We start from the raw sequence: 19,165 nt of genomic DNA on the forward strand, positions 1-19,165 counted from the left end.
CTGCAAGGAGCATTCTGGAATTATGAAACTTTTCATTCTTTTTTTAAAATTTGATTTATTTATTTATTTATTTTTGCTTCCTTGTTCAGTTATTTTCTTGGGTAAATCCCCTGCAAATGGAATTGCTAGGGTAAAAGGTCTGCAGGTGTTGAAAACTTTTGATACACAGTGCCAAATTGCTCCCTGATAAAGCCATATGTTGCGAATTATTTTTGCCTTTTCTGCCTCTCAGCTGCCTGATAAACCATTGAAGAGTTCCTGGGATGAATCAGCCGCCAGACCAGATGAACAAGCCGCCCTGCGGTTGTTGCGTGCTGTGACTCCCTTGGATCCCTCCCAGAACCTGGAATGCCAGAGCACACAGCCAGGCACCTTTGTACCCTCGCTCCCCATTGGCCCAGGCCCCACCCTCGCCTCCTTTCTCCTCCCCGTGCCTGGGTGGGGCCTGCTGCCAAGGCGCCAAGGCCTCCCGGCCCTCCCTCTGCTCACTGTCGGAGGGAGGCCAAAAGAGAGCTCGGGGCCAGGCCCGATGAGGACACTACTCACCATCCTGGCTGTGGGATCCCTGGCGGGTGAGTACCCGTCCACCCTGGGGCCGGACATCCCCCCACCCCAGAGCCAATGGTCAGGGTCATCTCCCCCATCCCCCATTCAGTCCTAGAACTGCCAGTTTCAGTTTCTGCTCGGCTAGGGCTAAGCGCAGTGCCAGGGTTCCCTGGAGAAGCAGTTGCCCAGCTTGGGTTGCTGGGGAGGATGAGAGGATCGCTCAAGCCGAGCTTCTCAACTGACCCTCAAGTCTGGGGCGGGCATAGCCAATAGTCTGAACGAGGGGTCCCAGATACCCACGGCACCATGGATGGCGGACTGACTTAGGGAGGTGAGCATCCTATGGTCCCTCCCCAAGTCCTTCTGGTAGGTGTTGTCCTATCCACTGCTTCCCGCTGGCTGATCTGACAAGGGAAGGCGGGAGAGGGAGGGGATGGACAAAGCTTGAGTCTGGCCATTGCCTGTCCAGGCTCCAGTGGGGGGTCTCCTCTGGCCTCTCTTGCAGGAGTTGAAAGAGCATTTTCTCCCAGCGAGGCCAGGTCTGCTACCCCAATAGGTCTGAAAAGAACCAGGATCTTTTTGAAAACAGGACTAAAGAGTGTAATTTTCAAATCCAATGATTTGGATTCAACATTTCGGAGAACTTCCAGACAGACGCCTGACACCCTAGATTGTGTCTCCGCTCCCCCAAGAGGTTTAACAGCATTCAGGAAGCTTTCTCAGGAGGCTCACGCATGGCTTCCACAAGGCCCCTCTTTGCTCAAGTGCAGGATGAGGCGACAAGCATGTGGGGGCCACAGCCGTCCCCCGTGCTGTCCCGGGCAAGTGCCCACTGGATCCCCAGCTGCAAGGAACCAAGGTTTCCTGCTCCTGCCCCAACCTTCCCAGGCTCTCCCGCCCACGGCATCCAGCCAGGCCTTCCCAACATGCTCGAGCTGGAGCTAGAGCCGAGGCTGGGGCTGTGGCGGGCCCAGGAAATTTGATGCACCCCCTAAAGGAACAAGGCACCTTCTTTTAGAAACCCAGCCCCTTAAAGGCTCCTAGCCCTTTATGATGGGGGACCCCTGAGAAACAGCCCCCAAGAAACTGTTAGGGGGGCAGGCCATGGTGGCTCAGCAGGCAAGTATGCTCGCCTGCCATGCCAGAGGACCTGGGTTGGCTTCCCAGTGCCTGCCCATGTAAAAAAAAAGAAACTGTTAGGAGTCAGTAAGGTCATTTGGGGAACCCCCACTTCTCCCCCCCACCCCCATATTCTTAGCTGACTCCAGAGAATAGTGAATTTTTTGGGTTTGCTTTTCCTTAGCATCCCTACTGATTGACATAAAATTGTTTCACCACCATAATGTGAAAACTTCCCTTTTGTAAAGTCTACCAGGCTGTCAGGTTCACGTGTCTCCCCGGGATTTCACAATGTAGACTTTCACCCCAGTAAATGCAGGATCGACAGGCTGCTGACGGATTTGAGGAAGAAAAGGCAGCAGGCGGGCAGGAAGAGAAGGGAGACCTCGTTAGCCGCCGGAACACCCTGAGGCCCACCACCCCACTTCAGGGCACCCACGCCAGTTCCCTCCTGAAAGCGGCACCCCCTTTCGCTCAACCCAGCGCCTCTCCCTCACTCAGGGGTTCCAGCCTTGTCCTCCCAGACAGCCTTCCCGTGCCCCTCCAGGACACTGCCCCCAGCCTGCAGCCTTTCCCACTGAAGACCCTAGCCCACCCCCAGGGGGTCCTGACCCCCCCTCACAGCCCACCCTCTCTCTTCCCTGCCCTTGACCCCCACTACCCCACCCAAAGCCACCACTCAGATCTGACCTCAACTGGACTCCCCTCCACTTAAGGCCCGGCCTGAACCCAGGACCCCCCACCCCCACCCCCGCCAAGCATGTCCAGGCTGAGAACCCCGTGGGTGGCCCAGAAACTCTGCCGTCACACTGAATTGTCAGCCAGACCCTCCCAACCCCCAACACTCCATTCCGGTGGCTCCAGGAAACCTGGAGGATAATCGTTTCTGCAGCTTCTGGGCCAGACCAATCTCGATGCAGGGAGGGGGTCTCCCTGGCTTCAGCCTGGGGACTGTCCTAACAGCCTAGCCCAAAGCCACAGGTGCCCCCTCTGCCCTTGGACCCCTCTTACAGAAATAGAGCAGTCTCGACAGGGAGGAGTAAATAACCATCCCTTGAACCTGGGCCTGCCGGTGGTCATGGTCATGCCCCGGGGTGCGCACACAGCCTCCCGGCCACGGCTCCCCTGGGTCAGTCTGCACCTGTGTATTTCCCACCCAGCCAGCCAGGCCCTTCTGAGCATGCTCAGAGCTACTGGCCGCCATTTTTCCGCAGCCTCCTCCTCACCACAAGCCAAGCTTGGAAGGGTCAAGAGAAGGGTTTTGTAAGTCAAGGGCTCTCATTACAGTGAAGTTCGCTTCAGATGCAGCAGCCCCGTCCCCATTTTGGGGGTTCAGGCCTTTACTGCCCTTTCTTTGTCATGCACTGGGCAAAGGTCTAGGCTGGAAGAGTTGGCAATGCACTCTTTCAAGGTCAGTCTCTTCTCTCCTCTCTCCTCTCTCCTCCCTAAACTGGTCCCATGACCAGGGGCTCAGGCCACTGAAGCTCCGCTCCACACCATAAGAAAGGGTGAAAAGTACAGGCCCCTCCCGACACAGTGAATCTCTTGCCTTCTGAGGTCCCATCCCCTCACTTAACGCACATGCATAAGCCCCTGCCAAGTGCAAAATGCTTTCATGGGTGCTCCGCCACAACCTGTTTAGCATTGTGAGCTCTGCTGGGTAACTGATCGCCTCTGAGCCTCAGTTTTTCCCATCCATAAAATAGGGATAGAAACAGTATCCAGCTTATCAGGTGGTTGTGAGGATTTCATGAAGTAAAAGGCTTAGCCCAGAGCCTGGGACCTAGGAAGCACTTAAAATAGTAGCTCCTGCTGTTGTCATTGTTTTCCTTTAGGTAAATAAAATTACTTCCATTTTAGAGTTGAGGAAATTGAAATGCTAATTGCTTAAACGACTTCTCTGAGGGCAACCTACCTGTGGGTGGCCTAGTGTGTGTGGCCCCAGGAGGTGCCTTTGCCTCCTTAAGAAAGCAAGCATGGTGGAGTAGGAAGCCCTTGGTTTGGCCAGCAGAGAGGCTGGGATTTGCAAACACACCCTGCGTCACTGAGATGACCAACTTCGGGCAAGTTACTGCTTACCCATTTTAGTTGAGAATCTCTAAAATAGGAGTGAGGACACCAGTCTCAGATGGTGTTAGGAAGTGGTTGAGAGACAGTAAGCAGTGTTGACAAGGATGTAAGGAACTTGAATGCTCAAACATCGCTGGTGGAAATGCAAAATGGAGCAGCCACTTTGGAAAACCTTTTGGCAATTCCTTGTAAACATGGAGTTACCGTAAGACCCGGCAACTCGACTACTAGATACAAACCCAAGAGAATTGAAAACATATGGCCACATAAAAACGTGTACATAATAAGTGGAAACAACTCAAATATCCATCATCCGATGAATAGATAAACAACCAATGGCGTATACATTCGATGGAATGTCATACAGCTATAAAAAGAAATGAAATACTGATTTGTGCCTCAATGCGGATGAACCTAAAAATATTATGCTAAGTGGAAGAAGCTTGACACAAAAGACCATGTATTTATACGGTTCTATTTATTCTATATTTATATGAATACAGAATATAGAATAAATAAAATATACTTATTCATATATTTATATGGTTCTATTTATTCCAGAATAGGCAAATCCATACAGACAGAAGGTAGGTTCGTGGTGGCAGGTGTTGGGGAGGTCAGGGCATGGGGGTGACCACTGATGGTTATGGGAGTTTCCTTCATGGGGTGATGAAATGTTCTGAAATACAATGGAGGTAATGGTTGCCCAACTCTGTGGCTATACTAAAAACCATTGAGTTGTACACTTGGAAAGGGTGCATTCTCCCCCACCCCAAGGGGGCAGTTTGGTAGAAGGCTAGGGGAGAGGACCGTCTTTGAGTCCGTCTGCTAACCCTGACCCTGTCCCCTGCAGCCCACATCTCTGAGGACACCTCGGAGCTTCTTCAGCACGTGAAATTCCAGTCCAGCAACTTTGAAAACATCCTGACATGGGAGAGCCGGCCAGAGAGTACCCCAGGCACGGTCTACAGCGTCGAATATAAGACGTAGGCTTCTCTCCCAACCCCATCCCTTTTGATCCAGCTCTGAAACCACTCCCCCCCCCCCACCCCACCCCCCGGAAAGTGGCCCGCTCATTCCACTTGTAACTCGCCTCCTCCCAGCTGCAGCGATGCTCCTTTCTGTTTCTTTTGTGGAGGAAGATAAAAATCATGGTTAAAAGTACAGGCTCTGGAGTCAGGCTGTCTGGGCTTGAATGCCGCCCCCACCCTGTGCGAACTTGTTATGTGGATTTAAATTAGATAAAGAAAACAATTAGCGCTTGTGCCTGGCACAGAATAAGTTACCCATCAAAAAGTTGTGCCCACTCTCTCCACACCATGTCCCTGTTCCTGCCCTTCTCCCTTGCCCTGGAGGGAAGGAGGGCTGGCATGGGCTCACAGAGCCTGCAGGCCAGGGCTCCATTCCCCTCTGTGAGCCTCAGTCTGCTCTTCTGTAAAATGGGGATAACCATACCTGCCTAGAAGGGTTCTGGTGAGCATGAGCCCAGGATGTGGACTCGGACTGGGTGGGGCTAAACCCTGGCTCCCCACATGCCTGGTTTCAAACATGGGCCCAAATTTTACTTCTTTGAACCACAGCTTCCTTATCTGAAAAAAGAGGGAGAGTAACATAGGGACCTCACAGGATCACTACGAGAACTAATTGAACGAACCCACCTACAGGGCCTGGGACACAAAGCATGCTAAATCAATATCAGGAGCAGGCCTAGCGGGAAGCCTGATGGCTCAAGGTTGGGCCCTGCCCCTCCCTCGCCGACAGGTACGGAGAGAGAGAGTGGCTGGCAAAGGCAGGCTGCCAGCGGATCCCCCGCAAATCCTGCAACCTGACTGCAGAGACGGGCAACCTCACCGAGTTCTACTATGCCAGGGTAACCGCCATCGGCGCAGGAGGCCAGGTGGCCACCAAGATGACCGACCGGTTCAGCTCGCTGCATCACAGTGAGCAGGGGTCACCTGCCTGTCGTGGGGAGGGTCGGGCACGGGCAGCCCAGGTGAGGTGGGAGTGGCTTCTTCTCTGGAGTGAGCAGAGGTGCCCCAAGTGGCTCTGCCTCTTTGGGGCCAGAGAGGGATGTGGCTTTGGGGGAAGGCACCGATGGTTAGAAAGCATACCTAGTGCGTTCCTGCATTTTTCTCCATCTACACTGCCATTTCCCCCACTGTCCCTTTGACCTCTTCCAGCCCATTCTCCACCGAGCATTCAGAGGCATCTTCTCGAAGCCTAACTCCTGCTTAAAACCCTCCAGCAGCTTCTTAAAATAAGACCCAATGCCTTGCAGCGGGCTGCAAGGCCCTGTCTTTCTCTGGGGCTCATCCCGTGCCCCTCTCCCTGCACCACCCCAAGCTCCGACAGTTTCCCGCCTCTGGACTCTTGCTGCTTCCAAGGTATGACGTACTCTTCCCGCCTCTTCCTGTAGCTGAGCTGTAGGTCTCAGCTTCCACGCACCTCCTAAGAGAGCGTCCCCACCCCCAGCCCTGATGGCCTGAGCGCAACAGATCTCTGCCTGTTATTCTATCACAATGCACTGCTCACTGCCTTCCTAACTCCTGCTACTATCTGCAGTTATTGTCTTTGCCATTATATTTATCCTCTTTCTGCCTCCCACACTAAAATGTGCACTGCAGGAGGCGTAGGCTGTGGGGCCCACTGTATTCACAGCTCTTAGCACAGTGCCTAGTGCATAGAAGATTCCAGATAGTCATTGAATGAATGAATGAATGAATGAATGAATATGAGCTGCCAAACCCCTCACAAAAAGAGTGAAATTCACACACTGACTTAACAGCCACGTGGTTTTTTTAGGAAATTAAAAACCTAAACAAGTTATTTTTTCCTAACTTGTTCAGTTAATAAATGTTCATTGTAGACAATTTGGAAAATATGGAAATGCACAAAGAATAAAAATAAAAGTCACCCAAAATAACCTAAACATTCTGATATAACCCACCATAAGCGCGGCTTTTAGCAACTGTATCTGCTACTTTGCAATCTTTTTTTCCTCATATAATGGTATCATGAACATTTGTCCATGTCATTAAACATTTTTCCACAAATGGTATCTCACAGCTGTGAAGTGATGCTTTCCATGGCATACTTTAATTTACTCACTTAATCCACTTTTTGGGAACATTCAGCTGAGTTTTTCAATCATATAAATAATACAAGTAAGCATCTTTCTAGCTTAGATTCTTTGAATCTTGAATCCTTGAGGGATTTTTCAAATGGGCTTCAAGTGCAAGGGAAGGAAATTTCATGAATCCCGGTATAAATAAGATGCAAGATTTTTATATATGTACATTTTTAGGGAGAAAAGATCCATAGCATTCATCAAATTCTCAAAGTGGTCTGTAAAAAACCAGTAAAGGTCATTTGCCCCTTGGAAAATTCCATCTTGACAGGAGAGTGAAGTCTTAGACCTGGCCTTTAGAGGCTGCACAGATTGTGTAAGATGCAAATCATCAGTCTGTAAAATTTATGTTGCCAATAGGGTGGGGAAATGTATCTCGGTCAGTCTCAAGACGGAGATGAAAGGGCTGGAATGTGTGCAGGCAGGAGCGAGGGCAAGACCAAGGGGCCTGTGCCCCTATTCCGCGGTTCTCGCCACTCTCCTGGTAATCTCATCGCCAGCCTTAAATCCAGACGCCAGAACTCTTCTCTCTTCACCTATTTGTTTAGCCGATGCTTTCTGAAGCACAACAGGTGAAGGCAAGTGTAGGAGCCAAGGGTTAATAGAAAACCTGCGGAATTTATTGGGAGTGACTGGCTTCAGAGTGGCCTTGGCAGTAAACTGTGGAGACTGTTATCTGCTTACTTGGAGGACAGTCTGAGAGGAACAGAATGTTTGTTTTTTCTTAAGCCCCAAGGTCTTTTTAGCTATCTCTTGTATGTAGGGAGTATTATACTGAAAAGCAGGCTTGGTCAGCAAAAGAGCTGTGAGAAATGATATAAAATAAAGCAGCTGAAGCTCTTCGGGGCTGCAGTCATCTTGTCTGTCTTGTGTGTCTGTGTGACTCTTTCCACAGGGTTGCTGAAAGACTGCAACAAGTGTCTGCGTCTTTGTCTCTCATTTTACAGGGCCACAACAGGCAAGAGGAGAGGGGAAGCCATCATCTGCCATCATCCAGGGCAGCCTCAGACCCTCCAGCTGATGCCAACTTTTTCTTTGCTCTCTTCTCTCTCCCCTTTCCCAGCTACCATCAGACCACCTGATGTGACCTGTATCCCCAGAATGAGATCGGTCCAGATGATTATCCACCCCACCCTCACGCCCATCCACACGGAAGACGGTCACCAGCTAACCCTGGAGGATATTTTCTACGACCTGTCCTACCGCCTGGAGCTCCAAGTCAACCAGACCTACCGCATGGTAAATGTACGCAGCACCCTGCCCCTTCCCTGCCAGCGCAGCCCCTTCCTCACTCAGTCAGCGCTGCCTTAAGCGGAAAGGACAGGTGTCAGCACTTAGCATTTCCCAAAACGTGTCTCTTGGGAGGCCTCCTGAGTCCTGCAAACAACACAACCAGCAGCCTCCCTTTGGCAGATTCACATGTGCATTAGCCTGCTAAAGGCTCTGAGAAGTCCTTCAGAGACAAGACTCAGTTTCAATTTGCTTGATACAACGTCCTCAAATATGTTTAACCAGAGAAAAGGAGAAAGGAAAAGAGAAACTCTTCTTTTTTTTTTTCTTTTTTGCATAACGTCAATTTTTTTTTCCTAATACCTAGTAACATCTTGGGGAACAACTTTAATTAACATCCTTAGGTAAACCCTTTGAGAATTGCTGCAATCAATTTCTACTGCTGTATTTTGCTGGTTCTCCTTTATTTGTGGAAATTGTATGCAGGGAACTTCTTACGCAAGTAATAGCACAAAGCAGAAGGCAAGGGCAGAGATTGTCGAATAAAATAAAATTATTTCTTTTTTGTATTCAGAAAATATGTCTTTTCCCCTTGCATGTCCCACTAAGCCATAATTCCATTGAACTAATATTCAATTTAGGCCTGCTCTGTGGTTCCTGCATTCAAGGAATTTATCATCTAATGGGTGAGGGGGGAGTTACAATAAGAATTCAAACAGCCACAGGTAAAGGAAAAATAAGAATGTTGTGGAATAAAATGATGTCAGCTCAGCAAGATCTGGAAAGATTTCCAGAACGTTGCTAATACCAATTTCTGACCCCCTCCTTAGGCCAGGTAATATGTGCATATTATGTCATTCAATCTCCATAACAGCCCTAAGAGGTAGGTACTAGCCTCTCCATTTTTCAGATGAGGAAACTGAGACTCAGAGAGGTTAAGTCACTTGCTCAAAATTGCTCAGCAAATAATAGCATAGCCAGGATTCAAATCCAGCTATGTTCAAAATCCACACTTTTCCCTCACTGCCCTACCACGATCAGAGAGGGAAGCAGGAAACCTTAAAGACCTTTTTGGAAAGCACAAAGCTGCCCAATTTGGAGCAGAGGGATGTGTCAAACTGTCTCTCAAAACACGTTCCCAAACCAACTGTGTCAGAATCTGTTGTGGCACCTGTTTACAATGCAGGTTCTTAGACTCTTCCAATCCACTGAATCAAATTCCTATAAGCCCTGGGATCTGAATTTTAGTATTTTAGTGAGCAGCGGCTTCTTACCACCCTGAATCTTGCAGACCACTACTGAAGAGGAGCCAGGAGAGAGAAACCTGGGAAAGCAGGTATGGGATGGTGGATGGAGGAACGTTTATTTATTTCAGGAGTCAAGAAGAACAGGGAGAGATAAGCGAGCACAGAGAGTCCTTGTCACATTTTTTTGGTAAATATTTTGGAGTTTTTCTAGATATTTTATTGTTATTGATTTCAATTTAATTATTTGTGGCAGGAACATATTATGTATAATTTCAATCATTTTACATTTATTGAACTTGGTTTTTGCCCAGCATGTGGCCTATACTGGTGAATGTTCCACATGCACTTGAAAGGAATGTGTATTTTGCAGTTGTTTGGTGATGTGGTTTATGAATACCAGCTAGGTAAAGATGGTTAATAGTGCTGTTCAGATCTTTTCTGATTCCAGTGGCGAGAAGTCCTATTCTTCTTTTAATTGCTGAGAGAGGGTATTAAATCTCCAATTATGATTGCAGAGTTGTCTATATTCCCCTTTAATTCTGTGAAGTTTTATTTCGTACATTTTGAAGGTCTCTTATTAGACACACCTGTATGACTGCTGTATCTTCTTGAAGAACTGTCCCTTTTATCGTTAAAAAATGTTTCTTTTTATCTTAGTAATACTATTTGTCTTCAAATCTACAATTATCTGATATTAATATAACCATTTCATCCTTCTTACACTTACAGTTTGCATGGAATATCGTTTTATATCCATTTATTTTCGACCTATCTGTATCTTTATATTTAAAGTTCATCTCTTACAGACATTATTCTGACAATCTTTGCCTTTTACTATTGAAATATAATTGACATACCACAAAATGCACCCTTGAAAAGTATACAGTTCAGTGGCTTTTATTATATTCAAATTGTACAGCCATCACCAATGTCTAATGCCAGCACATTTCAATCTCTGCCTTTTAATTGCACTGTTTAATACATTAGCATTTAAAGTGATTATTAACAAGATAGGATTTCTGCCTACCAATTTATTATTTGTTTTCTATCTGTCCCCTCTGGTTTTTTTGTTCCTTTATTATTCTTCTTTCCTGCCTTCTTTTGGATTAACTGAAAATTTCTTAACATTCCCTTTTAATTTGCTTATTAGCAGTTTAGTCATAAACTCTCTGCATTATCGATTCACAGCAGCTGCTCTGGAGATTGTAATATAAATCTTTACCTTTTCACAATCTACTTAAAGTTTACATAAAGTGTATGAATCTTGCAACGGAACAGTTCCACTTAATGTCTTCCCACGTTTATACTATAGTTGTCATAAGTATTCCATTTACATACCTGTCATAAACCCCATAAAATGTTATAATTTTTATTTCAGCCACAAATACTTTTTTTACATTTTAATTTTTAAAGAAATTAAAAGAGGAAGAGTTAGGAGGAAGAGCAGTGGTGAAGTGGTGGCTGGGGTGATGATGAAGATTTTGATCATGTGATGATAGCAGCAATTAAGATTTAGAGTGCTCACTCTGCACTAGGCATGTTCCAAGTAGAAATACATGCAGCTGGTGACTAGGCGTATGTGGGGATAAGACAGAAGGTAGGAGAAACAGACAGAAGGCCTGGAAAAGCAAGGGGAGTATCATGACAGTGGCCAGAGTATCACTGAGGTAGAAAGCTGACCCAGAGTCACCCAAGCCACAGTGAAGGCTGACCCTCTAGTCTCTGGTACCATTTTTCTAAGTGTGGCAATCCAAGACAAGGGCTGGACGGGTTTGTAGGGCTCCACGTGGAGGCAGGCGTGTAAGAGGAGTCACCTTGGATTTTCTGTCACATCCAGCACCTCGGAGGGAAGCAGAGAGAATATGAATTCATTGACCTGACTCCTGATACGGAGTTTCTTGGGACCATCATAATTTTTGTTCCAACCTGGTCCAAGGAGAGCCCTCCCTACGTGTGCCGGGTGAAGACGCTGCCAGGTAAGTTTAGCTGAAGCCAGACGGAGTCCTGAATCCGACTCGCAATTCCCCCTCTTTCCTCTCTTTCACCAAAGTGAGGCTTGTCGGTGTGCTAAAACACTGCAGGTGTTATTCATGTATTATTAAGGTTAATGTTTGTTTATCCATAAATGAGTTAGCTGATGGGTTATCATAGGAAATATGATAGCCTACATCTGGATTTCCTCTCCCTGGCAAGCTTTGTGTGTACCCTGGCAAAGCAAATTCATCTTAATATTAACCCAGGCGAGATATGCTGGGGAAAAACCTTACAGGGGAATGAGCAGAGAAGATAAAAAGATCCTTCCATATCCTCCAAAGCCCTGTGATAATGGTGAAAATGAAAGCCAGCGCTTCTGCAGCACTAATCAGGTGTGAGGCAATATAAAGCCCAATCATCGCAGGCAGTCTTTGAAGTAGGTTCGATGATCATCTTCATTTTACAGATGAGGAAGCCGAAGCTCAGGGTGGTTAAGTAACTTGCCCAAGGTCACACAGCTTGTGAGCGATGGAACTAGAGTTTGAACCCAAGCAGCCTAATTCTGGAGACCATGTTCCTATCACTGTATTACTACAGAAATGGTTCTGACTCATCACCCTCTCGATGATGTCATCATGCTCCCTTCCTCCAGCACACAAAGTTGAAACTTGACACTCCTCCTAAGTATCATAATATTTTTATTAGCATTTATTTTCATAGACACATAAAAACTTTATAACGTGCAGATCTACAAGTTTAAAGAATGAAAGTGATAACAGTGGATCAGATGGATTTAGATAAATGTCTGCACCTTAGTCAGGATGGTTTCTGTTCCAGAGGCACAAACATTCAGAACAGGGCTGGGCATAGTGGAAAGAGGAGGGAGGAGGCACTGCGGTCAGGCAGCAGCCAGCTGTGCACCCCGGGGAAGTCACTCAGCCTCTCGGCGCCGGCTCCCTCATCTGACAAGTGAGGTTGCCGATGCCAGCACTGCAGCACTGAACAGAGGCGAGGTGACTGCTAGAGGCTGGGCCCTTGGGACTAATTGCAGTTTGATGGAGTAAGTTCTGGCCCTCAGCTTAGTTCCGAAACTTGACTCATCAGTTTCTCAGGAGCTCAGAAGGAAGTGATATCTCCCCATGCGAATCCTAGTGCATTAATTTGCAAGGGAAGTTATGCCTGGTGGAAGAGCGAGCACGGGCATGCCTTCCCTGGGAAAAGAGCCACGGGGAGACGAGAATAGAAAGTAGGAAGAGGAGAACTAGAAAAAGGAAACCGGATTTATGGGCTCTAAGTTGGGAAGTTTGTGAGATTTGTGACCCTCTACCCTAGACCGTACCAGGCAAATCTCACCCGTTCCTTGCCACCCACAACCCCACTTTTTGACAACATATAGACCATCCACCCTTATCCTGCTGTTGGTGTGTCCTTACGTGATCATGATGTGGTTCTATTTGTTTCCAAGGCTGTAGTTCCTTTTCTATAAATCACACTTCTTGGTGGCTATTTCTTGCTGATATATAGAAGGCACCTTATTCTTACAAATAAATGACATTAATGATATGTCCTACTATTTATTAAGCACCTGCTATTTTACCAAGTACCGTGTTAAATGTTTTACCTACATCATCCTATGTAGTCTTTATAACAATCCCACGGGTTAGTTAACATCATCCCATTTTACAGAGAAGAAACTCCAGCCTCAGAGAGGTTAAGCAACTTGCCTGTGGCTTCACAGCTAGTTACTGAACCTAACTAGGTTAAGTTTGATTCTGGGGGATTGGGCTCTAACCTCCACTTGGCCATGCAGTTTACAGCTAGTTCCCTCTACTGTGCACTGATTCCCATTACTTCCATTTCAGAGTGATATGTCCTGCATTTGACCCCGTATTCTAGGGTCTTTCTTACCCCCAGAACCCATAACTCCCACTTTATCTAACTCTAAGGCATGTGGAAGGGTCACAGAGCATAGTCACAGCATGTAAGAGCTGAGGAGGACTCTAGGAGTCATCTCACCCAATATCCTAATTTCATACACACAGGCGTCATAGTGTAGTGGCCATGGGGAGGAGTACTGGAGTATATAGATTAATCCTGGTTTCTCCAGTAAGTAGCTGGGTCTACTCTGACCATGCCCCTCCCCACAAGATGGAGAATCCACATGGTAAAGGGAACAGGTCCCACTGGAGCCTGTGGTCCACCTTCTGGATCACACTCTGGGTACCTGGGAGCCCAAAATTCCCTGTACAAATGGTCCCGAGCCTTTACCCACCTGTGCAGAACTTTCCTTGGCTCCTTCCTCCAAGGGCAGACATCCTGCTGATGGGCAGTCCCTTGGCCCAAAGCTGGCCAGCAGGTGGCTAGCCATGGGTGCATGGGTGAGCCTGGCTGTGAGGGCCGGGACCCTGTGTGCATGCCAGGCCTCTGGCAGCATGAGATGGAGCTGGGGTGGGCCACGAGCCCACGCTGGGCTCTCCCTGCACCTCCGCATTTCAGCACGGTGCTCCAGGAAGTCCGAGAATCCTGAATTCAAACCTGGCCTTCTGGGTCGTTGCAGAGTCTATATGTCAAAGCGGGAGCATAGAACATATTTTCTGTGGCGGAGTGAGTGTGGTTTATAGATTCTGAATGTTTAGACATAATGGTGAGTGAACCTCCATTTCTGCTCTGGCTGGGGCCCTGCGAGTACCGGGGTAGGAGGTCACCTCCCCAAGCCTGGCCTGAGCGGGGGGGGCAGGGAAAGCCCCGAGTATGCACAGCCATGCTCGGGACCCAGCCCAGACGCGGCCCCCAGCCTCACCCTTCCTTCTCTGGCTCTCGGCCCACCCAGATCACACGTGGGCCTACTCCTTCTCGGGCGCCGTCCTGTTCTCCATGGGCTTCCTGGTCGCGGTGCTCTGCTACCTGAGCTACAGATACGTCACGAAGCCGCCTCTGCACCCCAACTCCCTGGTGAGCCCTGCGGCTGGGGCGGGGGCAAAGGGGAGCATGGGCCAGGGCCCCCGGTTCTCCCCAGAGAGCAGAAATGTAGACCTGAGTTCTCCCCCTGAGGAGCTCACACCCAGCCGAAAATCGACAGAATTAGGGCCGGGCAGGTCTTGGGGTATGAGAAGAGGGGCGGGTAGTCGGGAGGCAGCTAAGCCCTGCAGCCTGACTGCACCCAGGACCAGGCAGTGAGGGAGGGATGCAGCCAGCGGGCTGGGTGCGGCCTGGAGGCAGGGGGCCAGGGTGAGCTGGAGCTCACGGCCGGTTTAAAGGGGCAGCTGGGTAACACCACGTGGAAAGGCAGGTCCAGTCTTCCCCTCCTTTAAGAGAAGAGAACCTTTCAGACTGAAATGTGAAAGCTCCCAATCTTCAAACATTGGCAACTAATTTGAAAAATGTGACCACTGCAGAGGCACCCAGAGCCGAGCAGTTTGGGGCCCCTGGAGCTGCCTCTTCCCACCCAAGGGACAGGCCTGAGGGCCTTGTGCTCGCTGTCAAAGCCCAGACAAGCTGTTTCCTGTGAGGCTCCCCCAGTCTCCCCTTAGCTCCCACCCTGCCCCACCGTGGCCCCTATCATCAGGCCCTGGGAGAACCCTGAGCCGAGAAGTGGTGCAGGCCTGCGGCTTGAGAGCGTGCCCCCGGCTGGCCCGAGTCCTGATGGGGTGGGCATTGTTGTCTCCGCACAGAACGTCCAGCGGGTGCTGAGCTTCCAGCCGCTGCGGCTCATCCAGGAGCATGTGCTGATCCCGGCCTTGGACCTCCGCGGCCCCAGCAGCCTGGCCCCGTCGGTCCAGTACTCCCAGGTGAAGGTGGTCGGGCCCGGGGAGCTCCCAGGAGCTCCACAGCTGCACGGCCTGCCCGAGATGGCCTACTTCCAGCAGCCGGACCTCTCCGTCCTCCAGAGACACTCTCACCAGACCCTCTCCCTGCAGTCCTACGCCCCCCAAGCTGTCCCTGAGATGAGGCCCCCATCCTACGCGCCTCAGGCCACTCCCAAAGCCGAACCCCCATTCTACACCGCACAGGCCATCTCTGAGACCCCACTTCCCTCCTGCAGCCCCGAGGCCTCTCCAGAGAGCTGGCCTCCCTCCTATGGGGTGTGCATGGAAGGTTCCGGCAAAGACTCCCTCCCTGTGACACTTTCTAGTCCCAAACACCCCAGGCCTGCAGGTCAGCTCCAGAAAGAAGCACCCGTGGGAAGCTGTACCCCAGAGGGCCTTTCTCTGCAGGTGATGGAGGAGCCTCAAGAAGCAAAATCTTTCCACCCCGCTCTGAGGGGTCCCACTGAGAGAGCACCTGGCCTGCCTGTGCTGCCCGGTGAGGAAACAGGGATGCCAGCATACCTAGAGGGCCAGCTACCCCTCCTCTCCTCTATCCAGATAGAGGGCCACCCCGTATCCCTCCCTCTCCACACTCCTTCCCTCCCCTGCTCCCCTTCGGGCCAGGGCCCCAGTCCCTGGGGCCTGCTGGAGTCCCTCGTGTGTCCCAAGGACGAGGGCTTCGCGTCCAAGACAGAGACCGAGGCCCCAGGCCCTCAGGCCGTGGACCCGGAGCAGCCCCTCCTGCTGGACTCCCTCTTCAGAGGCCTGGCCCTGACCGTGCAGTGGGAGCCCTGAGGGGCGGCCGCCCTGTCACCAGCCCCTCCTCGCGTCCTCGGCCGTCCCTCCCGCACCCACCCTGGCCCCGCGCTCCGTGGCCCGGTCCCAGCAGGTGCCCTCGGGGGCCAGAGAGGAAGGAGGGTGCTGGGCCCCTGTCGTGGGTGGGCCCCCCACCGGAGCAGAGGGGCGCGGCGAGAAGGTCCCGTGCGCCCCGTGTGCAGATGAGCGGAAGCACTCCGAGCCCTGTGGGGCAGGACGGGACAGGCAGAGAGACGGGAGTTACTGCAGGGACTCGCCCTGGAAATCCAGGGCCCCGGCGCCTCATCTGCTGGACTCCGAGCCCTCCGGGAGCCTGCCTGTCTTCGGCCTGAGCCTGGCCACGTGGATAATCTAGCTGGACAGAGAGTGAGGCTCCTGCCTCCTCAGTGACTCCCCAAAGGCAAGGAGTGGGCCCTAGAAGAGGATGCCTCATGGTAGGCGGGGCAGAACCGGAACAACCTGCCTTTCCGGTAAGGGCAAAGCAGCAGAAGGGCCAGACTCCAGGGAGGGGTGCGGCCTGGGGCTGGTCCCTGGCCAGTGCCCCTGCCCGAAAGTACCCCCCTGCAACCCCACTGACTAGAGGCTCCTCCCAGGTGCCATGCAGGGTCGCCGGGAGGGAGGGCACAGCCACCTTGCCCGCAGGTAGGCGTGCCAGACCCTGTCCTGAGAGCAAGGATTGAAAGGAACGTGGGGCCATGTCGCCCCTGAAGGAGACACCACACAAACTGTACTTACCTCACACCTTTGGAAACTCAGCTTGGGTTCAGCCCAGCTGGGTTCAATCTCAGTTTTGTCACACGCCAGCTGCACAACTTCCAGAGAACCTCAGTTTCCTCATCTGTGAAATGGGGATAATAACCCTCCTCCTGGGGTTGTGGGGAGGGTGAAATGAAGTCACGTCTGCAACAGGCTTCACAGCACCTGGAGTGTAGAAAGCGCCCAATAAACGGTAACTATGTCCTGGTGTTTTGGTTTTTTTTGTTTTGTTTTTCAGTTGGGCAGCTCAGGGAGTGACCCGCTTCCCCAGTCGGGGTCAGCTCCAGACCCACGGGACATTTCTTCATGGGCCCAAGTGGCCCTGATTTCCTCAGGATTATTCCAGGCCAAGCCAGAGGGGCTGGACTGTCTGGGGTTGCCAAGGGAAGGCATTGCAGGGGATTCTGGAAATAGGAACCAGAGACAAGCGAGATAGAGGCAGGCACTGTTTGAGGGGTGGCTGTAGCAACCTCAGAGCCCCCAGGCCTCTGGGGCCCCACCCTCTCCGGTGGCCACACAGTCCTACGGTGACCTCTGCCCCCATATCCACAGCTGGCTTTGAGCTGTCAGAGCCTTGTCACCACATTGGCACCGCTGGCACCTCCTGTGATCCTTGTATTGAGAAAACTGGGGCCCAGACTGGTGAAGGGACTCGCCCAAGGTCTGGCCGCTGAGGCCGTGTCCCCATCGACACAGGAAACTTTCCACACCTCTTTGGAATCTTGGAGGATCCGACCCATGTGGCGTAAGGCTGGGAGGGTCTCTCCTGACCTCAGGGCCTTTGGGAGCATTTCTGAGAAACAGGATCAAACGCCTGTTGCCTCAGTGCTCCTTCCCAAGTGTAGGGCCTTTCCCCTTACCCACATGCGCCTCTCCCTTCTCCCTCCAGCCCTGAACCCTCCCCATGGCACAGTAACAGGTGGTGTTCTTATCTGTTTGAAATTAATATTTAACGTCGTTTCAGGGTCACTGGCTGAGGCCCAATATCCCATCGCAGAGGGGCAGGTGGGCCCCCTGAGCACCCACCCATGCTGCTCTCAGCAGCTGCTAGCACTCTGCCCTCCCCCCCACTGCAAACAAGTCCACCTCCCAAACTTGGCCAAAGGTTGACCGTCTTCACCTTGTTTAGTCATGAATAAGCGACTTGTCATCTGGGCTATTCTCAGACAGGTAAGTGGGACAGGTGGAGCACGGAGATTTCTATCAAAAGCCTCAGGCATCCTTCCCACTCCCAGAACCAGGCAGCTCTCCAAGCTCCCTCAGGGTGGCAAATACCCCACTTACTCCATGATCCTCTGAGGGGGGAGCCTGGGGGCCCACGGGAAGAGGTGAGTGGCTCTGAGTCCTGGGTCCCCCCAGCCCTGGCTCAGGCTGGCCGCAGAGGGACAGGCACCAGGCCGTGTGAGCCCCCAGGGCCAGAGTGCCTGAAAGGGAGCTGGACTTGGCAGGCCTTTCTGAGAGTCCGAGGTCCTGCCCCAGTCCAGAGAAAGGGGAGTCTCCAAGGTGCCACCTGCCCGCCAGACATGGCTGAGTCCAGCCAGGTATTATTTTAGACTAATACAAATACATAATAATAGCCATAATAAGAATGAGGAGGAGGAACCCCCCTATATTGCTTGGTGGTTCATATACTCTTTGTCCGTCTTGCCCTTAACTTCCCACCTTAGCTGGTATGGTTGGTATTTTGCAAGGGTGGAAATCATGGCTCAGGGAAGCTATTTGCTCAAGTTGGTTTCCCAAACTTGCCTCATCATGAAAATCCCCTGGGGAGCTTACTAAGCATACAGCAGGGGCCCTGAAATCTGTATTTTTAATAAACTCCTTTGGTGATTCTTACCAGGCAAATTGAGGGAGCACCCCCTCACCCAGCAGTTTCTCTACCCACCGTCTCAAATCGCCTCACAAGCATCCCCATTGCGCTGTCCAGACAGGGGTGGGGATGCTGCAAGGACACTTGGGTGAAACCTGCACAGCCCCTGACCACCTCCCCCACCCCGGGCTCCTCCAAGAACATACCGGGGTGGCCTGAGTTTCCACCAGAGATTAGGGCCAGGCGGTGTGGAGCTTCTCCAGGGTCTCCGAAGTGCCTCCCAGGGCTGAGGGTCAACATGGACAAAGGGATAATGGCTCAAAATAACCGCCACCAAGTCTCATCCCTACTGCTGTCCCACCCCACCTTCCAAGCAGTGGGACAGAAACAGCAAGCCGAGGTACGAATGGCCAGGCGCCCTTCCCCTGGGAACGGTTCCCAAAAGGTGCGGCTAAGCCAGTTATTTGGAACTCAGACCATAATTCCCAATAAGAACGACGCCATAAATGGTTGGCTTATCAAGGCCGACTTATTAGTGTTCCTTGATACGTGGTTATAATCTAATGAATTACTCAGTAATTTAGTAATAATGGGTGTCGGTTCTGTCCTCTGGAAAACAGATGCTGTGACAGAGTTAGGAGGGCAAGAAGTTTCTCGGGGGAGT

At 51.0% G+C, this 19,165-nt stretch overlaps 1 protein-coding gene and 1 long non-coding RNA gene across 8 annotated transcripts; one reads left to right on the plus strand and one right to left on the minus strand.

Moving 5' to 3' along the window:
* Nucleotides 1-455: 455 nt before the first annotated feature.
* IL22RA1 (interleukin 22 receptor subunit alpha 1) lies at nt 456-16,893 on the plus strand. Of its 7 annotated transcripts, none has more exons than XM_077150832.1 (8): nt 456-572; nt 4,589-4,721; nt 5,497-5,675; nt 7,926-8,107; nt 9,384-9,428; nt 11,177-11,315; nt 14,144-14,265; nt 14,985-16,893. In XM_077150832.1, the coding sequence occupies exons 1-8, from the start codon at nt 530-532 to the stop codon at nt 15,912-15,914; spliced, it is 1,773 nt and encodes a 590-aa protein (XP_077006947.1). In that variant the 5' UTR covers nt 456-529; the 3' UTR covers nt 15,915-16,893. The 7 variants fall into 7 exon arrangements, with proteins under 7 accessions (XP_077006947.1, XP_077006949.1, XP_077006950.1 ...); XM_077150834.1 differs by having other exon boundaries at nt 7,926-8,101; XM_077150835.1 differs by lacking the exon at nt 9,384-9,428.
* Nucleotides 9,594-18,875, minus strand: LOC143674758 (uncharacterized). The gene is made up of 3 exons (XR_013171205.1): nt 18,708-18,875; nt 16,671-16,856; nt 9,594-11,179 (listed from the first exon to the last, which is right to left on the minus strand). It is a non-coding gene; the product is annotated as an uncharacterized LOC143674758 (long non-coding RNA).
* Nucleotides 18,876-19,165: the final 290 nt, after the last annotated feature.

This window comes from Tamandua tetradactyla, chromosome 2 (assembly GCF_023851605.1).
Source record: "Tamandua tetradactyla isolate mTamTet1 chromosome 2, mTamTet1.pri, whole genome shotgun sequence".
Lineage (NCBI taxonomy): Eukaryota > Metazoa > Chordata > Mammalia > Pilosa > Myrmecophagidae > Tamandua > Tamandua tetradactyla.